This window comes from Mytilus californianus, unplaced genomic scaffold (genome assembly GCF_021869535.1).
Source record: "Mytilus californianus isolate M0D057914Y unplaced genomic scaffold, xbMytCali1.0.p SCAF_1, whole genome shotgun sequence".
NCBI lineage: Eukaryota > Metazoa > Mollusca > Bivalvia > Mytilida > Mytilidae > Mytilus > Mytilus californianus.
Genome location: NW_026262581.1, coordinates 51,769,177 through 51,791,789, shown reverse-complemented (window position 1 = coordinate 51,791,789; position 22,613 = coordinate 51,769,177). Strand labels below are relative to the sequence as shown.

General features: G+C 33.5%; 2 protein-coding genes and 1 long non-coding RNA gene across 5 annotated transcripts in view; 2 read left to right on the top strand and 1 right to left on the bottom strand.

The window, feature by feature from the left end:
- The first annotated feature begins 1,011 nt into the window (after nt 1–1,011).
- LOC127722992 (zinc finger protein 431-like) lies at nt 1,012–3,387 on the top strand. The gene is made up of 2 exons (XM_052229433.1): nt 1,012–1,505; nt 3,276–3,387. The coding sequence occupies exons 1-2, from the start codon at nt 1,012–1,014 to the stop codon at nt 3,385–3,387; spliced, it is 606 nt and encodes a 201-aa protein (XP_052085393.1).
- Nucleotides 3,388–11,140: 7,753 nt separating this feature from the next.
- On the top strand, nt 11,141–15,906 carry LOC127720700 (zinc finger protein 836-like). Its single transcript, XM_052227452.1, has 2 exons — nt 11,141–11,164; nt 13,932–15,906. The coding sequence occupies exons 1-2, from the start codon at nt 11,141–11,143 to the stop codon at nt 15,780–15,782; spliced, it is 1,875 nt and encodes a 624-aa protein (XP_052083412.1). The 3' UTR covers nt 15,783–15,906.
- Nucleotides 11,952–22,613, bottom strand: part of LOC127720851 (uncharacterized) — a 79,707-nt gene continuing 69,045 nt past the window's right edge. Inside the window, exons 3-4 of one of the 3 annotated variants that reach the window (XR_007990983.1) lie at nt 22,138–22,276; nt 11,952–12,114 (exon numbers count right to left, since the gene is read on the bottom strand). This is a non-coding gene — a long non-coding RNA (uncharacterized LOC127720851). Of the gene's footprint in view, nt 12,115–19,503; nt 20,162–22,137; nt 22,277–22,613 lie in introns of those variants that run through there. The other 2 variants (XR_007990982.1, XR_007990981.1) reach the window with 2 other exon arrangements.

Below are 22,613 nucleotides of genomic sequence, written 5' to 3'. Positions count from 1 at the left end.
AAGGAAAAACCAACTTGATAGTCACATGAGAACACACACTTGTGAAAAACCTTATAAATGTGATGAATGTGGTAAAACGTTTGCGCAAAGGTTTAAGTTAAAATTTCACATGAAAACACATACCGGTGAAACTCCATACAAATGTGAAATATGTGACAGAAAGTTTTCATACCGTAGTAGTTTACAAACACACATTGAAAATGCACACAATGGTGAGAGACCCTATATAAAAACCTTGGAAGAAAAAGCAAAGTATAATATGACCAGTGTTGCTTCCTGCTGTTCAATATATATATGGTAAATGTTTTAATGTAAAAGGCTATTTTACAACTCGCATGAAAACACATAAGGAGAAAAAAACACACGGTTGTCCAACATGTGGAAATTTTTTTTAAGAAGAGTGCTCTTGCGAATCATATGAGGATCTATACTGACGAGAAACTCTTCAAATGTACCTTGTGTGGTAAGGCGTTTAGACAAAATAGTAACCTGAACAGACACTTGAAAATACATAACGGCAATAAAACTCATAAGTGCGATATTTGCGATAAAACAATTAACTTTCCAGGAGAACTGAGTCAGCATATGAGAATACATACTGGTGAGAAACCTTATATTTGTGACACATGTGGTAAAGGTTTTACTCGGAAAAGTCAACAGAATAATCACGTTGACATACACTCAGATTATATGGCTTTTGATTGTGAAACTTGTGGTAAAAGTTTTAAAAGGAAAAACCATCTTGACAGTCACATGAGAACACACACTGGTGAAAACCCTTATAACTGTGATGAATGTGATAAAACGTTTGCGCAAAGGTTTAAGTTAACATTACACATGAAAACACATTCCGGTCTATACAAAAACACGATAAAATGACACACATAAACGTTTGCGGAAAGGTATGATTTAACATTACACACGAGAACACATACCGGTGAAACGCCATACGCATGTGAAATATGTGACAGAAAGTTTTCATACCGTAGTAGTTTACAAACACACGTTAAAATGACACACAATGGTGAGAGACCCTATCACAGTGATACGTGTGATAAATCTTTCGGAGACAAAGCCCAGTTACAAAGACACATGAAATCACACAATGGTGGAAAACCTTATAAATGTGATGAATGTGTCAGAACGTTTATGGAAAGTTATTATTTACACATGAGAACACATACTGTTGAAACTCCATACGCATGTGAAATATGTGACAGAAAGTTTCCATACCATAGTAGTTTACAGAGACACGTTAGAATTACACACAATAGTGAGAGATCCTATTGCTGTGGCGTTTGTGATAAATCATTCGGAGATAAAGCTCAGTTACAAAGACATACTAAAATACATACTGGTGAAAAACCTTATAGATGTAATGAATGTGGTAAAACGTTTGCGGAAAATGGTAATTTAACATTACACATGAGAACACAAACGGGCGAAACTCCATACGCATGTGAAATATGTAACCGAAAGTGTTCATACCTTAGTAATTTACAAAGGCACGCTAAAAAGACACATAATGATGATAGACCTATCGCTGTGACCTGTGTGATAAATCAATTGGATACAAAGCTCATCTAAACAGTCATACGAGAATACATACCGGTGAAAAACCTGAAAAATGTGAGGAATGTGGTTAAACGTTTGCAGAATGAAAAACGTTGAAGCGACACATAGGAACACATTCGGGCATCATGTACAATGTATACCTTACAACACATTTATCCTTATTAACCTGTGTACGTTATTTCATTTGGCGGCATTTTGTCCAAGGGTATAGTTGTCTTTCTGATATTGTTTTACATCTAACCCCCTTGTTTTATTAATTTTGTATTTACATTGTGTCATAGACCAAATTTATTCGTTCAGTGTATGTTCACTTGTTTTTGTAAATACATGTGTGTGTGTATGTCTTTTGATTGAGTTAAGCCATTTCAATTGACATTTTATAGTGTGTCTTTCTATGTTGTGATGTTACACTGTTGTTTCAGGTAGGGTGAAGGTTGGCGCCTATTAAAACGTTAAAACCCGCTGCATTTGTTTGCACCTGTCCTAAGTCAGGAACCTGATGTTCAGTGGTTGTCGTTTGTTGATGTGGTTCATAAGTGTTTCTCGTTTCTCGTTTATTGTCGAGCCTTCGACTTTTGTCGAAAAAGCGAGACATAGCGATCCTACATTCCGTCGGCGTCGTCGGCGTCGTCGTCATCGTCGTCGTCGGCGGCGGCGTCCACAAATATTCACTCTGTGGTTAAAGTTTTTGAAATTTTAATAACTTTCTTAAAACTATCCTGGATTTCTACCAAACTTGGACAGAAACTTGTTTATGATCATAAGATAGTATCCAGAAGTAAATTTTGTAAAAAAAAAATTCCTGTTTTTCCGTATTTTACTTATAAATGGACTTAGTTTTTCTGCCAGGAAACATTACATTCACTCTGTGGTTAAAGTTTTTAAAATTTTAATAACTTTCTCAAACTATTCTAGATTTCTACCAAACTTGGACAGAAGCTTGTTGATGATCATAAGATAGTATCCAGAAGTAAATTTAAAAAAAAAAATCCTGTTTTTCCGTATTTTACTTATGAATGGACTTAGTTTTTCTGCCAGGAAACATTACATTCACTCTGTGGTTAAAGTTTTTAAAATTTTAATAACTTTCTTAAACTATCCTGGATTTGTACCAAACTTAGTCAGAAGCTTGTTTATGATCAAAAGCTAGTATCTAGATTAAGGAAATTTTGTAAAAAAAAATTTCCTGTTTTTCCGTATATTACTTATAAATGGACTTAGTTTTTCTTCCAGTTAACATTACATAAAGTCTGCAGTTAAAGTTTTTAAAACATTTATTAGATTCATAAACTATCCTGGATTTTTACCGAACTTGGACAGAAGCTTCTTACAATAAAAAAACTTGTATCGAGAGGAATATTTTTATTAAATTTTTTCCTCATCTCATTTTTGTTGAGCCTGCGATTAACAGCAAAAGTAGGCGAGACACTGGGTTCCGCGGAACCCTTACGAATTTTTTTTTATAGATTAGACCGTTGGTTTTCCTGTTTGAATGGTTTGACACTATTCATTTTGGGGCCCTTTATAGCTTAATGTTCGGTGTGAGCCAAGGCTCCGTGTTGAAGGCCGTATTTTGACCTATAATGGTTTACTTTTAAAAAATGTGACTTGGATGGAGAGTTGTCTCATTGGCGCTCATACCACATCTTATATCTTATATCTGTTAAACCGTAAAAGTTTTAAACGGGATATAAATTAAGTTTTCAATACAGAGTACATACTGGTGAAAAGCCATACATGTGTGACACATGTGGTAAAGGGTTTGAAATATCAAGTCGCTACAGGGATCACATACAGAAAAAATTCCAATAAAATTTGATCTAAATTACACAAATTATGATTTGAAAAGATCAAACATGAACTTATGATATTTATGATGAAGTCTAACTGCATATTTTTCGTTATGGTTAGATATTTATCAATAATTGATTGATTGCTGGATGTTTTTAATTGATTACCCTTGGAGATATATTTTGTATCAATTGTATTTAGATAGGAAGTTTATTGTCATTGTTTACATCGCGCAAAGGGAAACAAACTGTTTGGAATAGAATCGTTGTCAACATCAAATTTGTTATCATGTCCTTTTCAGAATAAGTACTAAAAAGTACAGGGAATGATCTTGTATTTTGAAGATTTAGTACGAAGTGTCTGACGAAAATAAATCTTAGTGGTGTAAGATTTTTATGCGATCTATATTATTCTTCGTTTGTACCAGAATTAATTTGCACCGATATTACGTTTTGGGGAAATATAATTATATCAAATACGCATACGTTTATTTTAATTTTATGATTATTTTCAATTTTTTTTCTCAAAATGTTTATTATTTTTAGTCAATTCGTTTATTAAGCTGTTAAAAATGAAGTAAAACAAAAACAAATAAATAAATATTAAAAACAATGAAAACTGAGCAGAAAATAAAATCTGCGTAATATAGGCAGAGTTCTTTCAATTTATGAATATGAATTAATAATGGTAGTCCGAGTTTTTTTGAAGTAGGAGTTTGTTATAGTCCTTCTTTGTCATATGTCGAGTTATCCAGCACCGCTCTGGATGCTGATGGTAATGATCAATGTTTTTCCCTTTGCAAGCATGCAGCCCTGAGAATTCGTCGCTTTTACAGCTTTCAATTCGATTTCATGGATGTGGCCAAACGTTCCACTTATTATTACAACACATAATATAGCAGGTTTTGTAATATTGGTGCAAATATTTCATTGTGAAGGGCCGATATCTTTCTCCGCTTATCTTTATAAACGATGGCCTAAATGTGTGACTATCTACCATAATTAGATAATAATCAACTGTCCTTAATTTTTTAACCAAGGTTTTTACGCAAAATCCTTTAATTTTGACCACTCAAAATTGCGCATTTGATCTTTTAATTTTGGAGCTTGAAATGGACACAAGACATTATTGACAACGGCACGTGCGCCCATAGTTTCTAGCGATAATTTTTCATATCACTCTACTGTGCTGAGAACATAATTATCAGTCATTAAGATCAAAGGAAAATTTCGTAAAATAGCGATAATATGGAATATATAAGGCTTTGAATACAAAAAAATAATGAAATGAAAATACAACCTCTATAAAAATCTTGTCATTGGGAAACCATGCTAGTTTGAAAAGAAAAGAACTTGAAGTTTTACACCATTTAATTGAATTGAGTTTACGATGAAGATTAGACGGTATCACTGTATCACAATATCACAGTGTGAAAAGTCTGACAAATTTAAATCTAAAAGACCAAAACCAATCTTTGAGAAAAATCTATTGGATATACTTTTATATATCTTAAAATAGCTGTTTTATATACCTTCACATTGTATATAGTTTAAACGGTAGTAAGCGCTTTATCGACTTGTCTTACAAAAAATTCAACGGTCACAACTCTGTGGTGAGTAAGGAGCAGACACTGTCTGGCAACACCCCTGGCAAACGGAATGGGTACATAAAACAAGAAAATGTTATAAATTGAATGTCATTTATTACATATAGAATACATGTATTATAGATATAATAAATGTGGTGAACCATTTGGGTCGGAAAATACCACCAAAAATTCAAGAGTAGGGAGAGAAATACAAATCATGTGAATACACAGAACCCCGATCCAATCCTTCTTTTGCTAAAGGAGTTCAATAATCCCTGTTTTATATATACTAAAAGCATTTTATTTTACTATAATTTCCATTTGAGTCTGCGAATATCAATGTCTGTATGGTCAAAATTAAACTGATGATTTTGCTGATTGGTTGAAATTTACTTTTCGGAACGCATTGAATGAAGTCAGCGGTCTTCGGAATAACCTTAACTGACAGATGCTTCTAGAAAAAAATATATAGGCCATCGCTTCAAAAGTAAATCAAAAACCAACTAAAACATTAACGTATTCTGAAATGAGTTACAAAAATATATCTATAAATTCAGCTGGAATGTTGATTGAATATTGAGATTACAGAAAATATAGTGAGTCAACAAATTGTCTCCCTTGAAAACATGCGGTTTTTACATCGCGATGACCGTGAGGGCATTCTGATGTATTGTTGCCGACGAGATTTCTTGTGCTGCTCACAAGGAAGCTATTAAACCAAGTGTTCCAAATGGTGAAGTTGAAATCATCCCTTCGTAAATATCAAGGACGCCATCACGAGTTGGTTGACCGTTATGGAATAACCGTTTCACAGATGATATCGGATATGTTCCTTATGTCGTAATTACAATACCCTTCCCTTTTCACGAATGTGACCTACCGAATTAGACTATTCACCGGATTTGTAATAACATAAGCAACACGACGGGTGCCACATGTGGAGCAGGATATGTTTACCCTTCCGGAGCACCTGAGATCACCCCCAGTTTTTGGTGGGGTTCGTGTTGCTTAGTCTTTAGTTTTCTATGTTGTGTCATCTGTACTATTATTTGTCTGTTTGTCTTTTTATTTTTGGCCATGGCATTGTCAGTTTGTTTTCGATCTATGAGTTTGACTGTCACTCTGGTATCTTTCGTCCCTCTTCACTGTGACGGGCTGTCCGGCTTCCCCCACCAATAGAAATTGACCGCCACGAAAAATAGTACAAGAGTGCTAAAAGTGGTGTTGAACACCAATCAATCAATCAATCAATCAATCAATCAAAAATAACTAATTTATAGATTCAGGCATTACCGAAAATAAGAGGGATGAACTGAGATTTTGAAGCAATCATATTAGTTAAGGTGAATTAAACAAGAGTTTATAATGTCTTTGGTGCGTTAAAATATTAAAAAATATTAATAAAAATAATATGTACACAGCACAAATTGCGCCAATATGATTCAACTTTTTGCGGGAAAATATAAATGCCTACTCAAATCCAATATATTAGAAAAATCGAATTATCATGCTCGGAAGAGTGTCCACCATGCACTTGCACTGCACTATTGCACTATTATTAGAATAGTAGAATAGAATGATATACAAATGGATGAAAATTATATATACATGTAACTGTTATATACAAACATTAATATAATATATTACATGACAACAAACCAGAGTAATACTATACTGATTTGTATCACTACAATATAATAGTTATTACGGTGACGTTGAATTCCCTGTCATTTATTCATCATCCACGCACGAACTCAGAAAAAATATATATCTGTACATTAACCTCACTCTCAGGTATACTGATGTGATTTTTTTTCTGAGACAAGTACTTGTGACCATCCACAAGAACTTGCGATCATCCGATGTTCAGTACTTCAGTACTTTGATTTAACCCTAATGTTACCTCACTGTAAGTATAACAAAAGTACACCGATAAGGTAATATAACACAATTTACGCATGTTTTTTTTTCACCGAACTTTTTTTACAACTATGGCTTTATGAAGCTGAACGTCAAGTTGTACTCTGGGTATTATATCAGAACGTACCTTGTGCCACTGGGTACGTTTTACATAATGAAAGGTACTGTGCTGAAATTAAAGCTGCTGAAGTTACCCAGGTTAAAATCAATGACAAATTGGCAAATGCTGCTCTTCCAACAGGTAAAACTAGTTGGCATGAAGATAGAGTAATGTGTTCGGTTACTGAGATACGTCCTCATACAGAAATTTAGTGTGAGAAATGAGCTTGTCGGACAAGATGGAACGGTAATATTTACTTTCAGGGAACTAGGTTACTCTTTTGTAAGGAGCCCTGTTGGTCTCATATAAACAAAGAGTTGTGATTTTTAAAGTCAAGCGCTGAAGATGTAAAGTCTAGCGTGTAGATTTAAAGTCAAGCGTTGGAGATGTAAAGTTCAGCGCTGTAGATGTGAAGTCCAACGCTTCAGATATCAAGTCCAGCTCTAAAGATGTCAAGTCCAGCGCTGTAGATTTAAAGTCAAGCGCTGGAGATGTAAAGTTCAGCGCTTCAGATATCAAGTCCAGCTCTGAAGATGTAAAGTCCAGCGCTGCCAATGTTATTATGAATAAGAAGTGGTATGAGTGCCAATGAAACAACTATCCATCCAAGTCACAATGTGTAAAAAGTAAACAATTATAGGTCAAAGTACGGCCTTCAACACGGAGCCTTGGCTCACACCGAACATCAAGCTATAAAGGGCCCCAAAATGACTAGTGTAAAACAATTCAAACAGGAAAACCAACGGTCTAATCTATATAAAAAACGAGAAACGAGAAACACTTTTGAACCACACCAACAAACGACAACCACTGAACAACAGGATCCTGACTTAGGACAGGTGCATAAAAATGTCTAGTGCTGTAGACTGAGTATTAAAATTCTATTGCTTGAGATGCATGAAATATCCAGCGCTGGAGATATTTAACCCAACGCTAGATTTTGCATCTTCAGCGCTTGACTTTAAATCTACAGCGCTTGAATTTAAATCTACAGCGCTAGAGTTTACATCTCCAGCGCTAGACTTTAAAACCCTCAACACTGAATTTGTATGAGACCAACAGGGTACCGTACTTTTGTATTACCTACTTAGGTCAATATAAAGAAACATTGTGATTTGACAAAAGATTCAGCATCTACTGAACATTTTTTGTAAGCTGAGGGATAAATCGGGTGTAGAAAACTATGAAATAATTTTACATGCAGGTGAAAATGACTTTTTGAGTATTAAAGAAAAATTATATTCATTACATGATAAAAGGCTGCAAAGCACTAGTAGCATTAGGTTTATAAAAATAGTAGAGAAAGAAGACGGTCATCATACATGTTTACATCTATTCCTGAATATTATAACGAAAGTAACTGTGTGTGCAGGTTCTGAAACTGTGTTAGAAAGTGGTGAAAATTCTGAAAGGCTATCACTATCCCTATGGCCCAGGAAATACTACCGTTCCACCTAAAGTACAAGCCAAGGTGAACTTCATATTAACATTGTTACCGTCTTTACTATAGTTGAAAACTGTACCCAATGAATGTTAAATATGCGCTAAGTTTAAATGGTGGAAGTTTAGAAAGAATGAGAAGTTGGAAATCTGTAATTCCTTGTTTGAATGTTTGTTTTTGGAACTAAACAGTTCTCCGTGGTCTTGATATGTCAGAAATTTATTAAACTTATTTTGAAATCAGCAGACATGTACGTACAGTCGGTAACGATTCCACAAACATTAAATGAAATCGTTACTGTGGCTGCTGTTCACTCATAGAGAATTATAGGAAACAGTCAAAGATGATGCGAGGCTATGGATAAAACCTGAAAACTGAAACACTGCTATAAAGGTTGTGTACATAAGATATGAAAACTTACACATTTTTTATTTGATCTCTGTCCTTTACACAAATAGTCATCATATCAACCACTGGACGTTAAACAACCAACAATCAATCAATCATATCAAACTTCAAAACAGACAGAAGAATTATTCCAACTTTGGTTCATAAAAGTAATGGGCAACATAATAAAGAATTTTGTGTATTATGCATCTTCCTTATGCCTGTATCACTCTGTCCATCTCTTCATAAAAATTGTATATCACGGCGTTATGACGTTAAAAGTTTATAATGTATGACCCGACGTAGATAAGTTTGACCCAATGTTATCAAATCCTCTTTAGCTTTGCTGCATGGTTAAACAAAGAAAACCCTATTGTTTTTGTCGTGAAAAACACACAAATATACATTCCGAGACTATATTCGATTATCATATGTTTATCATATTGATATTGAAAAATATCAGCTTATCGTTATAATATGAGTTTTTTTAACCCGTTTGCTGTGCTCACTCCACAAAATTGTGACTCGCAGTTGATTTTTTACATTACATGTATTTCCTTTTAAATTTAAACATCGTCTGCATGTGGAGTATATACATATTCCATATTTTAGGGCTTGCGTTTCTTACAATGAATTCCTTGATAAAAGGTTGCTTCTAACAAGTTAGCCATTGCACTCGGGGTTTTTATGGTCAAGTTAATGTTATACCTTCGAAAGTTTTAAGGACGATATGATGATTTTGGTTAACCGTAATGGAATATAGATTTGTGTCAATAATAACCTTTCTTTGGCCTGTTTTCAATTAGTATGGCATCATCCGAATTTTTAGTAGTCACGATCAATACAATTGGTAACACTAGAAGATCAGGATTGCTTGCCTTCCATAGAGCATAGATCTGTCTTCACATCCGCTTTTTTGGGGGGTTCGCGTTGTTTTATTTATAGTGTTCTGTGAAGTGTTTCGTCGACTGTTGTTTGTCTGTTTTATCATTTTTTATGGCCACGCCACGTGAGTCTGTTTTTCTCCGACTTCACTATGAAAATTAGCTGATGCGGTATGCTTTACAATGAGACACCTATCCACCTGAGATCAAATGACGCAGATTTTTCAGTTTTATTGTCCCTTATTACTCCTTTTTATAATCAGACGACATAACACGCCCCCATCCACAATGGATGCTGACGCTGACGTTTATATAGACAGTGCAGCGTTGGATTGGTTGCTGTAATCAAAAGTAGTATGTCGATGAGCCATCTATTCAGCAGCTACATATTGTAGTTTGTAGATAATCGGATAATCGGGAGCTGATGATTCAGCACTTCCGTTAAGCAGTAAGGACGAAGACGTGACTGAGAATGAATAGGAGCCCATATCCCCTTCGAAGCCCGAATACTAGTAACAATTATATTATACTGGAGTATCCTGATTTTAACACTAATTACCATTTTCATACGCCCGTTTACGGGACGTATTATGGTATACCGTTGTCCGTCCGTCCATCCGTCCGTCCGTCCGTTCATCCGTCCGTCCGTCCGTCCTTCCGTCTGTCCGTCCGTCGTCAACATGTCGGATAATAACTCAAAAACGCTTTAACCAATTTGCTTGAAACTTTGATGAAGTGTTTATATCTATTGACGTGAGCTCCCTTTCGTCTTTATAAATTTTAGATTTTACGTTTCCGAGTTATGGGGTTTTATTCATTAAAAAGGGGGATTTTCCAGTTTTCGGACAATAACTCGAAAACACTTTCACCAATTTGCAAGAACTTTGGTGAATTGTTTATATCTATTGATGTGAGCTCCCTTTCGATTTTTATATAAATTTTAGAATTTACCTTTCCGAGTTATGGGATTTTATTCATAAAAAAATGGGTGATTTTCCAGTTTTCGGACAATATCTTCAAAGTGCTTTGGTGACTGGTTTATATCTATTAAGATAACCTCCCTTTAGTTTTTCATAAATTTCTGATATAACATTGAGAAGTTATTGAACTTTATTATTTGAAAAAGCGACGGGCGTATCATGCGCTCATTGCGTAGCTGTTTATTATCTTTGTTTTACTTTCTTGATTGGCTACCAAAACAGTGGATATGAGCCCACATCCCCTGTTTAGGTAACCAATGAATTTGTAGGATTAACCGAGATATTTCACTCCAGTATAATATATTCAGATGACACTACTTAGTTTTTCGTCATGAATATGCATGTAATAGAATATGATGCGGGAGTGAGCAAGATTACATACAAAACGTGGATGATATAAACGACCGAGAGATCATTGACGTTATTAGTAATCTAGAATTTATAAATAATTATTTTAAAATTTGATGTGTCGGCATGGTAATTTGCAGATCTAACATTGTTGGGCTAAATCATATCTTTATATATATATATTTTATTTACGAAATACTTTTCACATGTAAAATTGTTGTCTTTTTGTGTATGTATTAGATGTCTGTTTTCATGATAGTGTCTCATGAGTCGTTTTCGTCTGGCATCCTTTTATTTAATGTTAGGTTCTTATGACTTTGTGTACATAGATACTGTACTGGATGGTGACACTTTAATAAAATAAATTATCTGTAAAATTTTGCCAATGGGTGTAAGGATCTGTCAATAAATCAAATTCATATTCTTTTCAATTTCATTGTAAAAATTAGACAATAAGTACTCATAAATTTATGTTTGACGGGATTTTTCATACGTATATTGCTTCAGGGTGACAGTTGTACACTTCGTTATTCCTTTACCAGTATAATAAATAAATCTTCATTGAAAATTTCATTGTGCATAAAAAGCCGTGCACTATTAGGAAAAGATTTCCCATCCAACAAGCAAGAAAGTATATGTTTTGCAAATAAATATGAGCTACGAAATTCCATAAGGACAATATATACAGACTTTTGGTGAGTACCTTTATGTGAATGATAAACAATTTAAATACATTTCAAAATTTCAAATTCATATGCGATTAAGTTGAATTGAATTTTAAAACTCTTGACTGCAGTGAGATCACATGTACACTTCATATGCTTTGACACAAAATATTATTTCGATAGTAAAATCGATTTCTTAGACTAAGATAGTTCCAGAGGAACTCCGCAGGATTATTGAAAAGAGCCATTGAAATTTATTTGGTACTGTGCAAGTTTAATTTATTTAAGATGTAATTATTCTTTACCATAAACATGATGATACGCTGAATAGTATCGTCTAAAATGATTTCAACAATGTTCCTCTGTGAACGTTTGTTTGTTCCGCCTGGCAACAGTTCCTATGGAAGCTTTGTTATAACAATGCCATATCTGTTCCTTTTGGAAAAAAAAATCTATAATCTTTATTCCGTAAGGAACAATATTCCAGTAGAAATAATATTACAGAACAATTCTTCCATTTTGGAACTTTTATTATGAAGGACTTCTATTTCATGACACCTCATTTTCATCAATGCTCTTCTTAATTTGCCTAGTTATACATGTCACGATCAGCGAGAGTTAGATTTGAAAAAAAGTGGGAAATACCATTATCTCTTAAACAAACAAAAATTGCTACTCAAAGAAGTGTAAATATAAGAACTAGACACAAAACGGGTTGGTACTAACTAAAATTTAGAGTTATTATTGTTGGAGAGCCTACATGAATATTAATTAACCTTCATGATAAATTTACATCATATAGATTTTTTACTGTTCATCAACTTATTAAATTTCAGTGAATGTGGTGGTTTCTATATTTATTTCTCCGTGTTTGACAAGTGTTTACGGTCATCATTAAGTACAGAATAATATTAAAATATACTGAAATTCATCTCTGATATCTCCAGAATTATAAAGTAAACCTTTTCACTATTTTCTCTTGCAATAATTTGTCATCTAACAGTCTCAATAGGTAATTTATGATTTTCCGTTCTAAAACCAAGTAAAGTATTAATATTTTTGTAGTCTAGATTTAAAAAAAATGATGTTCTGTAGTTTTATGCAATTGCACCCCTCAATTAAATTGTAGTTTATTACCTAATTTCATTAATGAAATTTGGACTTGTTTGATCTGCCGGAGACAAATACATGTGTATTAGATAATTACTGCGTCATAATGTAATTAGGGTAAAATTACTCATTAAGTATGTTTTTTTTATATCTTTAAAGGATTATTGTCATTTTCCATGGCAGATGTCAAATATCAATATTACTCATATAAATGGGTATAAATATTGAAATAGGTCAAGGACGTTTCATTCGAATTTGATACCGAACATAAGTCTCGCTCGACTATTGCAGCTGGGTTCTGATTTATGCCATTGAATTAACTATGTGAGTAAAGTTTATTTAAAACTCGAATAATTCTGTGCTTTCTTGTGGTATATAATAACCGTTCGGGTTAATGGAGCGATCGGAGACCGCCGAAAAATAACGATTGACATTATTCGGGTTTACACTATTTAATTGTTACTTACAATGTAAGTTATATAGCTAGGGTGTTTATCTCAGAATATCATGAAAACGTTTTAAGATATACGTGAAACAAGAATATAACCTAAAATTATTAAGGAATATAGAAATGCAGACTTTCACGTCCAGACTATCATAAATAATTCTCTTGTGACCTATTATAATTATTATCTGTATCTTACACTGTACGGCTTACGAGCGATTCCACAAATGCGTTAAATTTCGACTAATGCCCACTCGTTCTGCAATCATATTATTGTGTAATAGCTTTTATATTAAATATCGATCATTAGTTACAATTGGATTTCTCAAAATCCTTGCGAGGAAATTGAATTTGATTTGATAATTCATTAGACCAATAATGAAATGAAAACTTATATTCCTTTTACTGAATAACTTTGAACTGTGTTTCAGGAGATTATAATGACCGGGAGGTACATTTAAACAATTGAAATACAAGAGCATTGAAGAAGATTTTACTGAAAATGGACATAGAGAAACCAAATTTTATTACAATGAAAAGCATTTTCAACTATAAAATTGACACGATAGCAAAAAGTCTAAAAGCCGTGGACGAAAAAGCAAAGTATGTTATGGCCAGTGATTTTTCGGAATATAAAGGACTGCAAAATGAAACCAAAATAGTTGATTCGAGTGACAAACCATTCTCTTGTGTCAAGTGTAACAAGAGTTTTAATTCCGGACAATCTCTGAAGACACACATGAAAAGACATGTCGGTTTTAAGCCTCACATATGTGAAGTATGCCATAAGCGTTTTATTGACAAAGGCGACTTGAAAAAGCATCTACGAGTACACAGTGGCGAAAAACCTTACAGTTGTAACATTTGCGGCAGAGCATTCAGTTTGCCAAGTAGTCGTTCGTCTCATATGAAAAGACATAAAGGTATCAAAGAACATCGTTGTGATGTATGTGGTACAAGTTTCACAGACAAAGGTGATTTGACAAAGCATATGAGAAGAAAACATGGTAACAAGAGACCATTCAGCTGTAACACATGTGGTAAAGACTTCAAATACCCCAACTGTCTGGTAATACACATGAGAACACACGCGGAGGAGCGACCACATAGTTGTGAGATATGTGGTAAAAGTTTTAAAGAAAAAGTTAGTTTAAAGTATCACATGAAAATACATACTGGTGATAAACCGTATAAATGCAATGTGTGTGGAAAAAGCTTTGCGTATAATACAAACATGAAAAGCCATATGCGAATACACAATTCAGAGGTACCCACTAGACCTTATAAATGTGTTGTTTGTGTTAGCAGATTTATTACGAAAGGTGAGTTAGCAAAACACCAGAAGATACATAGTGACAAGAACCCATATTGCTGTTCAATATGTGGTAAATGTTTTAAGATAAAAAGCTATTTAACAACTCACATGAAAATACATACTGAGGAAAAAACACATGGTTGTCTTACATGTGGTAAAAACTTTAGAGATAAAGCAAATCTTACAAAACACATGATCACTCATAATGATGAGAAAAAAATTCGTTGTGAAATATGCGGTAGATGTTTTAAGCTTTCCAGCAATTTGAAGGAACACATGGAAACACATACTGGTTATGATAAACCACATGAATGTGATATATGTGGTAAAAGATTCAGGAAGAATAATTGTCTCACAATTCATATGAGGACCCATACTGACGAGAAGCCCTTCAAATGCATGGTGTGTGGTAAGGCGTTTAGACAAAACAGTAACCTAAACACACACTTGAAAATACATACGGGCAATAAATATCATAAGTGCGATATGTGCGATAAAACATTTAACTCTCCTGGAGAACTGTCTACTCATATGAGAATACATACTGGTGAGAAACCCTATACTTGTGACACATGTGGTAAAGGCTTTACTACGAAAAGAAACCTGACTACTCACATGGACATACATTCTGATTATAAGGCTTTTGATTGTGAAACTTGTGGCAAACGTTTTAGGTTAAAAAACCATTTTGTAAGCCACATGAGAACACACACTGGTGAAAAACCTTTTAAATGTACTGAATGTGGTAAAAGTTTTGCTGAAAATGGGGCTTTAACAATACACAAGAGAACACATACCGGCGAAACTCCATACGAATGTGAAATATGTAACAGAAAATTTTCCCATCTTAGTAATTTACAAAGGCACGTTAAAAATACCCATAATGGTGAAAAACCCTATCCTTGTGGTTCGTGCGATAAAGCATTTGGAAGCAACGCTCAGTTACAGAGACACACGAGAACACACACTGGTGAAAGGCCATACAAGTGCGAAACGTGTGGTAAGAGCTATCAAGATTCTGGTGCATTGAAGCGACACCAAGGAACACATACGGGCATTAAACCGTATAGCTGTGATACATGTGATAAAAAGTTTTTAACTGGATATGAGCTGACTATCCACCAGAGAGTACACACCGGTTACAAGCCATACACGTGTGACAGATGTGGAAAAGGATTCAATCAGCAAACGCGTTACAGAGATCACACGATGAAAAGCTGCATTGAAATCTAATTTATCATATAAGAATTTCATAAAAAAGAACTAAATTGTGGAACTTTAATAGAAAATTGTAGCCTGCACATGACAATATGTGTTTCACGTTTTCTTTAGATTGATTGTATATATGTTTAATGACTGCTTTAATAAGGAATGACAAATTAATAAAGCAATGTATTTCTAATTGAGTGATATTGTCCTGAAAATTTATTTTAAATGTCTTGAAAGACGAAACACACTGCTAATATCGTACGGCAGAAATGGACAAATGTTGCCAAACCAAATATTAACCTCTTTACGATATATTTCAGAATACATTACTTGTGACCGGAGACTATCATATATTTTAGAGGTTCGTAAGCATGTGAGAAAAACATTAGACAATATCTTTTCTTACGACCCCTTTCATCAAGTTCGACCTACCATGAATAACCTAAAAATTGTTTTGTGTCAATTGTAATTTGATATTTTGCTGTTGTCCTGAATATGCATGAAGTATTTGCCAATGGACGTTAAGCAAACAACAGTCAGACAATCGTACAATGTTTTGTAGGAAAAATGATTGTGATTATTGTTTTTTCTGTTGACAATATAGGTATTTCTTAAACAAGAAACTTATCAAACATAATAAATGTAGTTATGAATAAAAGAAGATGTCGGGTATAAAACGTCTGGTAAGGTAGTAAGTAAGGAAAAATTAATTCGTTACACAGTGTGCTAGTGACCTAATGAGTAGTTTTTTACTTTTGTTCTAAATTGAAGTGGATTAATTTGTGGTATGCAGCGACATGTATTCGTTTAATGGATGCATCGTGGGATAGCATCATTTCTTGATACATGGTGTTTATATTTGCAAAGATTTTATTTAAAATTGTTTTTAACTTCGTAAAACTGAAATTACCACAAAAATATAGCATTTATAATTAAAACATTTTTGATTTACATCATGAATCGCCAGTTAATTAACGATCCAATCGATATATTCATTGTTTATATAAAATGCACATGCGCAGTAACAAAGTCCTGTTCAGCGCTGAAAACGGTGGTCACGTGGATTGTATTACGCATGACCGTACTGACGAGAAGAGGCGGTTTGGCCAGGATACCAGGCTAGACAAACGTGTTAAACAATTCTGATTTGTTAATATCACTACAACTGGGACTAGACAAAAATTCTACACCATCAATTATGTCTTGCATCACTGGTAAGGAATATCTGTTCCCAATTGAAGAATCTAGAAATCTTAATCTTTCTAAATGATATATAGTATACTCAATATTGGATCATTTGTTGAAGGTATTTTTTTTTATAATCCTGACTTTCATAGAAACAATGTTAGTTGAAATGAACTTTTTTGGTTAAGTATACATAGTTGTTCTTCGGTAATACTATTGATGTACTAGTAATCTTAAACATTTTTTATACATAACCAAACATGCATTGATATCCAGATATAAGCACTAATGGTCTTATTTTCTCTCAATACTCATTCACATGCATTAGCATTTCGCACAACGTAACATTTTTATCAAGCTGCTTATGTCGTCTGTACACCAAATCAGTTGGATGTGTACTGATTTGATTCATGACTGGGAGAACATGGTTTGTTTATTAGTTGTTGTTGGGCCTTAATCTAGCTACAAGTAACTGCGAGGACTTTTATATTGATACTTTGTGTGCCTTGTCTTGTTGTGCCACCGCGCTAGTCGAAGGGGGCATTAAGTGTTACCCTTGACCGTCCATCCATCCGTCCATCCCAAAAGTATTTTCACATACTATAAGCAAGCTTAAGCGGGGGCATTCGTGTCCTCAGACACATTCTTCCGTTTTATTGTTATATCATTTTGTGAATACACGTAGTACCAATCTAATTAGTCAAGACCTTTCAAACTGATTTTTACAGTGTGTTCTTGTATTGTGTTTTCCTTTTCCAGGTTGGGAGGAGGGTTGTACAATCGCAAATGTAAAAAAAGACCCACCACAATTTAACATTACAAATTAAAGATCTATAGAGTGTCGATATGTATAATTGAAATGGAACATTTTTGAGAGTACGACAGAAACTTGTAGATATATTAGAACAATCTATGTTTAATAATTTGTGTATATAACTTATTAAAGTTGGTTTTTATATGCTACTCTATAAGGCGAAAGGAACTAATTTGACAAATTTTCAGGAAAACGCTTGGCCCAAACCGAAAGTGATGTATTTTCGATTATACCGATTGTTTTCGCATTTATTTTAGCATATTTTGTCTACAGGCATAAACCATCCTCGCGGTTATTAGCATTTACATTTTGTATGCTTTTTCAGTGCCACATTTTCCCATCCGTAGAATATTTTGAAATTCTTTGACATCCCATTTTTTTTTACTAGGTTCTAATATGGAAAGACAAATCCAGTTATGTATGACTGATGTGTAGTATGCAAATGTCACCATTCCAGATCATATGAGATGACTCAAAATTGCGCTAGACATATGTTTGTGTATGCCTTTTGTAATAGAATGTGTTCTATTTTTATCGCAAACACTTAGTGTTTCATTTTTTCTAACACATGTAGCTCTATCCATGCTATAAAGTCTTTCCAATTTTGATGAAAGATTGTGTTTTGGATTTCCTGTAGCAAAACTATGTGGTAAATTTTCCACCTACTTCGAAATCGAAACATCTAACCTTACTGAGTTTGTGTTTGAATCAAGATTCAAAGGAAAGACCCTAACAGTGCATAATAAAGATTTTGACTTTTCTACTTTAACTTCAACAGCTTCTTCACAACGTACGGTAAAAAGAATATTTTACTGAACAGTCATAAATACATCAGAAGTAAGGTATATTCGAGATCATATTTGATTTTATAGAATTGATCGGTCAGTAGGAACAGCTATCAGAAGGACTATGCGATATTTAAGTGTACGAAAAAAGGCCCATGAAAATAACATAACAAATTTGAACTAAAAAAAAGTACATCATGGTGGTAAAAAAACTACGATAACTACTCCGAAAGCAAAGATAACAAAGCTTTTCACCGAAAACCAAAGATTGAGCATTGATTTGAAGAGTATTAAAAGCTAAAAATTTCTTAAAGGTTTACCTAAACGACTACTGCAATCCATGACTCGGGGTAGAAAACTTTAGTGTTTCGAATAATTCAACATTTTATAAAACTTTCGAAGGAATGACCACCTCTAAATCACTTGGAACGCTGGATGCAATAGTACTATCCTCGTTGTTATAGGCATATATCAGGGAAATTATGATAGAAAATCCCTGGAATATCGTATCAACTGGAGATCTATACTCCATATGCAGGCGCTGTTGGAATTTTGCTTCTCAAAAATGGAAAGTTCACAATCAGAAAATTGAAATCATATCGATTTTCGAAATTTAAAATTTTATTTCTAAACCAAACCTCAATATCAATTTCTGGATATAATTCAAAATATAAGATAGACTTCAATGGGTTCGTTGGGATAGAAGCAGTCATATCATATGTTCTCGTCTTCATGTGGATGTAATATTTGCCACTGGACGTTAGACACATATCCATCAACCCAACCATCTTTTCAACATCGTTGCTTTCCTTACCGATTCAGCTTAGAGCTTTCATGAAGTCCAGCGTTTCATATGAAGCATTTTAGTAAGGATATGAATATTTTTTATTAGTCTATGACTAAATCATTGATTTTATGGTTGATTTATTTGGATTCTACATAGCATGGTAATAATATCTAGTTTTATAAATTTATATTTTTTTTTATTTACGACGATGCATGTCAGCTGTTATATTCTGCCGTTGCCACTTAAGAAGATGACATCAAACTTAAAAAAAAGAATAAAAATATGAAATACAATTGCTATCTAAACGCAATTTTAGTTATACATCATTGTTTGTAGAAAAAAATACTGCCTTTATCAATAGTAAAACTAAAAAAAACAATAGATAATTGCATTCGATTTATTATCCTCACATCGTTATATGCATGATGTGCTAACGCCAAAACATATTCCATTTCTGAGAAGCAAAATTCGAACAGCGCCTGCATATGGAGTATAGATCTCCAGTTGATACGATATTCCAGAGCTTTTCTATCATGATTTCTTTTCTTTTCTTTTTTAACCTTAAATTCAAATTGAGCATAAGTACTATTTGACTTTCCAAACTTTTGGCGTTAACACATTGTGCATATCTGATGATGTTAATCATAGGAACACTTATTGCACTCATCACATTTATTATTAGTATACATACTATATAACCTTTCGGAAATAAAATTCTCTAGGTATATATACTGTATTAAAACAAATCTTCTCGTGTAGGGATTTGGTGTTGGTGACTGATAGATCTTTAATAGTCTCTGTTAAATTCATTCACAGCTTTCTTGCATTATCACTGTTATAAAAATAAGGAGATGAGATATGCTTGACATATTGTACTTACCCTTGTCCATTGGCAAAGACAGTTTTTTCCTTTTAAAAGATTTTTTTTATATTGTGTGACGTTGGGTAGCTGTTCCATTGAACTATACCCAAAATCTATTTTTATTCATACTTAATCACGGTTCGATTCATGCTTATTGGCAAGTATTTATCAATAAGCGCAGCTACCTCTCATATTTATGATAGTACGATTTCTATTTTGTCATTGTAATAATGCACATCCGAAATGGGCTAGTGTGAGCTTTTGCTATCACATTGCGTCCGTCGTCCGAGAGATTCAGAGATTTCCTCCTTCGAACTACTGAACCAATTTGAATAAAACTTTAAAAGATTAATCTAATAGTATCTTAATTAAAAGTTATTGCCTCATTTACCAACATGGCTCCTAGAACATAAGGGTAACCTTCAGACAATACTCTCATAACTTCTAACCATAACAAATACAAAAAATCTGACAGACATGAGCACAAATATTTAGAAAATCAAAATCTATTTCCTTTCTATTAGTACTAAAATTTCCCAACGACTCTTTTTAAGTGTTATTGTCCTTAAAAGTAGATTTTTGATCAATTTCAGCTAGTTTACTAGAATAAAGAGATGTGGTACTAGTATGATTGCAATGAGACAGTGAGCTTACTAACTTGAAAGCTGTAAGGACAGTTGAGAACAGTAATGATCAGCAGTACAAGATCTTGAAAAATGCTACTTTAAACGAAACAATGAATTGACCCCTTTTTATACTATTTACCCTTCCGGAGAACCTCAGATCACCCCCAGTTTTTCGTTGGGATTCGTGTTGCTCAGTTTTAGTTTTCTATGTTGTGTTTTGTATACTGTTGTTTGTCTTTTGATCGTTTTTTTTTTGCCATTGCATTCAGTTTGAAAACTAATGTTGTTTTGGGTTTTTTTTCTTTTCTACTGGGGTATTGAACTAAGGGTGTCTAAATGTTCGACGATTGATTTTTCTTAAACTCATGTTAAATTCTTCTAGGTCAATGTATTTTCAAATTTCAATGTAAAAACTGGGGGTAACGGACTATGTTTTCTTCGTAAAAATACATTGAAATTCAATGAGAGAACTGCTTTTCATAAATTTATACTTAAGAAATATCAAATAGAAAAAAGTCATGGGCCTTATTTTCTTGAAAAATCTCCCCTAAAACAAATTTTCCTATCAAATTCAATATGATTATCTGCCCTTAATTTTTAAGGGATTTTTTTCTGAAATCTTAAATATACTTAACGACACTTAATTTTTTGATATTCTGATCTTAAAGAGCCAGGAACCCCAATAAATTGCCCTGTAAAGGTGTTTTTTTAATCTTCAATTATTAAAGTAAAACTTTTTGTATTTGAAAGTATGATACGAAAAACTGTATATCTGCTTCATGCTTATAAATATCATTAGCCTTAAATAGGAATAATTATTATTATATTTCATTTTCGTTCATTTTTCTAGAAATTTGTTAATTTTTTCAACCTTTTTTCCTTATTTCATATGTGACGCCACCCCTAGCCCATTGAAATTTTTGTTGAAAACTAAAGGCTATATCAGCAAAAATATTAGTGGGCGATAAATTTTGCAGAATTTTGCAAGAAATCAGTATTTTACGAAATCCAGCTACATCTGTGACGTCACTTATGACGCAATTGGTGAAAATCTATTTTAGCTGAAACAAATGAACATTTTAACATATGTTTTCATCAAATTTTCCCCACATTATCGCCGTGAAAAAAAAAGATGTTTAGGGCCAAAATTAGGCGTTAGTGAACAAACTCCTTTCAAGTTTTAGATGTTGCTGATGCGTATTAAATGATACTACTAGGGAAAAAAATAAAGCAAAAAAGCGTTTTTGTAACATACTCAGAAGAAATGACCAGAAAAAGACACCCGATCTACCCCAAATCAGCCCCTTTAACTTCATTTACCTTCATAGATGGAATTTCTATAGCCTGCGCCACACATTCTAGAAATTTCCCCCGAGCAAGGCATGTTGCATTGCAGTTCCGATGCTTGGGGATAGCCAGGTGTGTGAAGGTAGTTTCCACAAAGGCACCAATCACGATACTGAAAAATAGAATTTTGAAACATCAAAAGTATACGAAACTCAGTGTTCCGAGTTTTAATTTGAATAATGAATTGGCATGTACAAGTAATTCGTCAAAGACATTTTGTCAGATATCAAAATTATTTGTCCACCTCTTTAATATAAAAAAACCCACCAGAAACGACCATCACAGTCAATTATTTCTAGATGTAAAACAACTGTTTAAGTGTTGGTTGTTTGTTTTTGAATTTTTTTTAATAATAGAATATACCCCTAAAGAGAGAATATGCATCCCTATTATTGATTTACCCTTCTTATAAAACAATCTACAGGAATGAATATATATCCGTTTGTTCA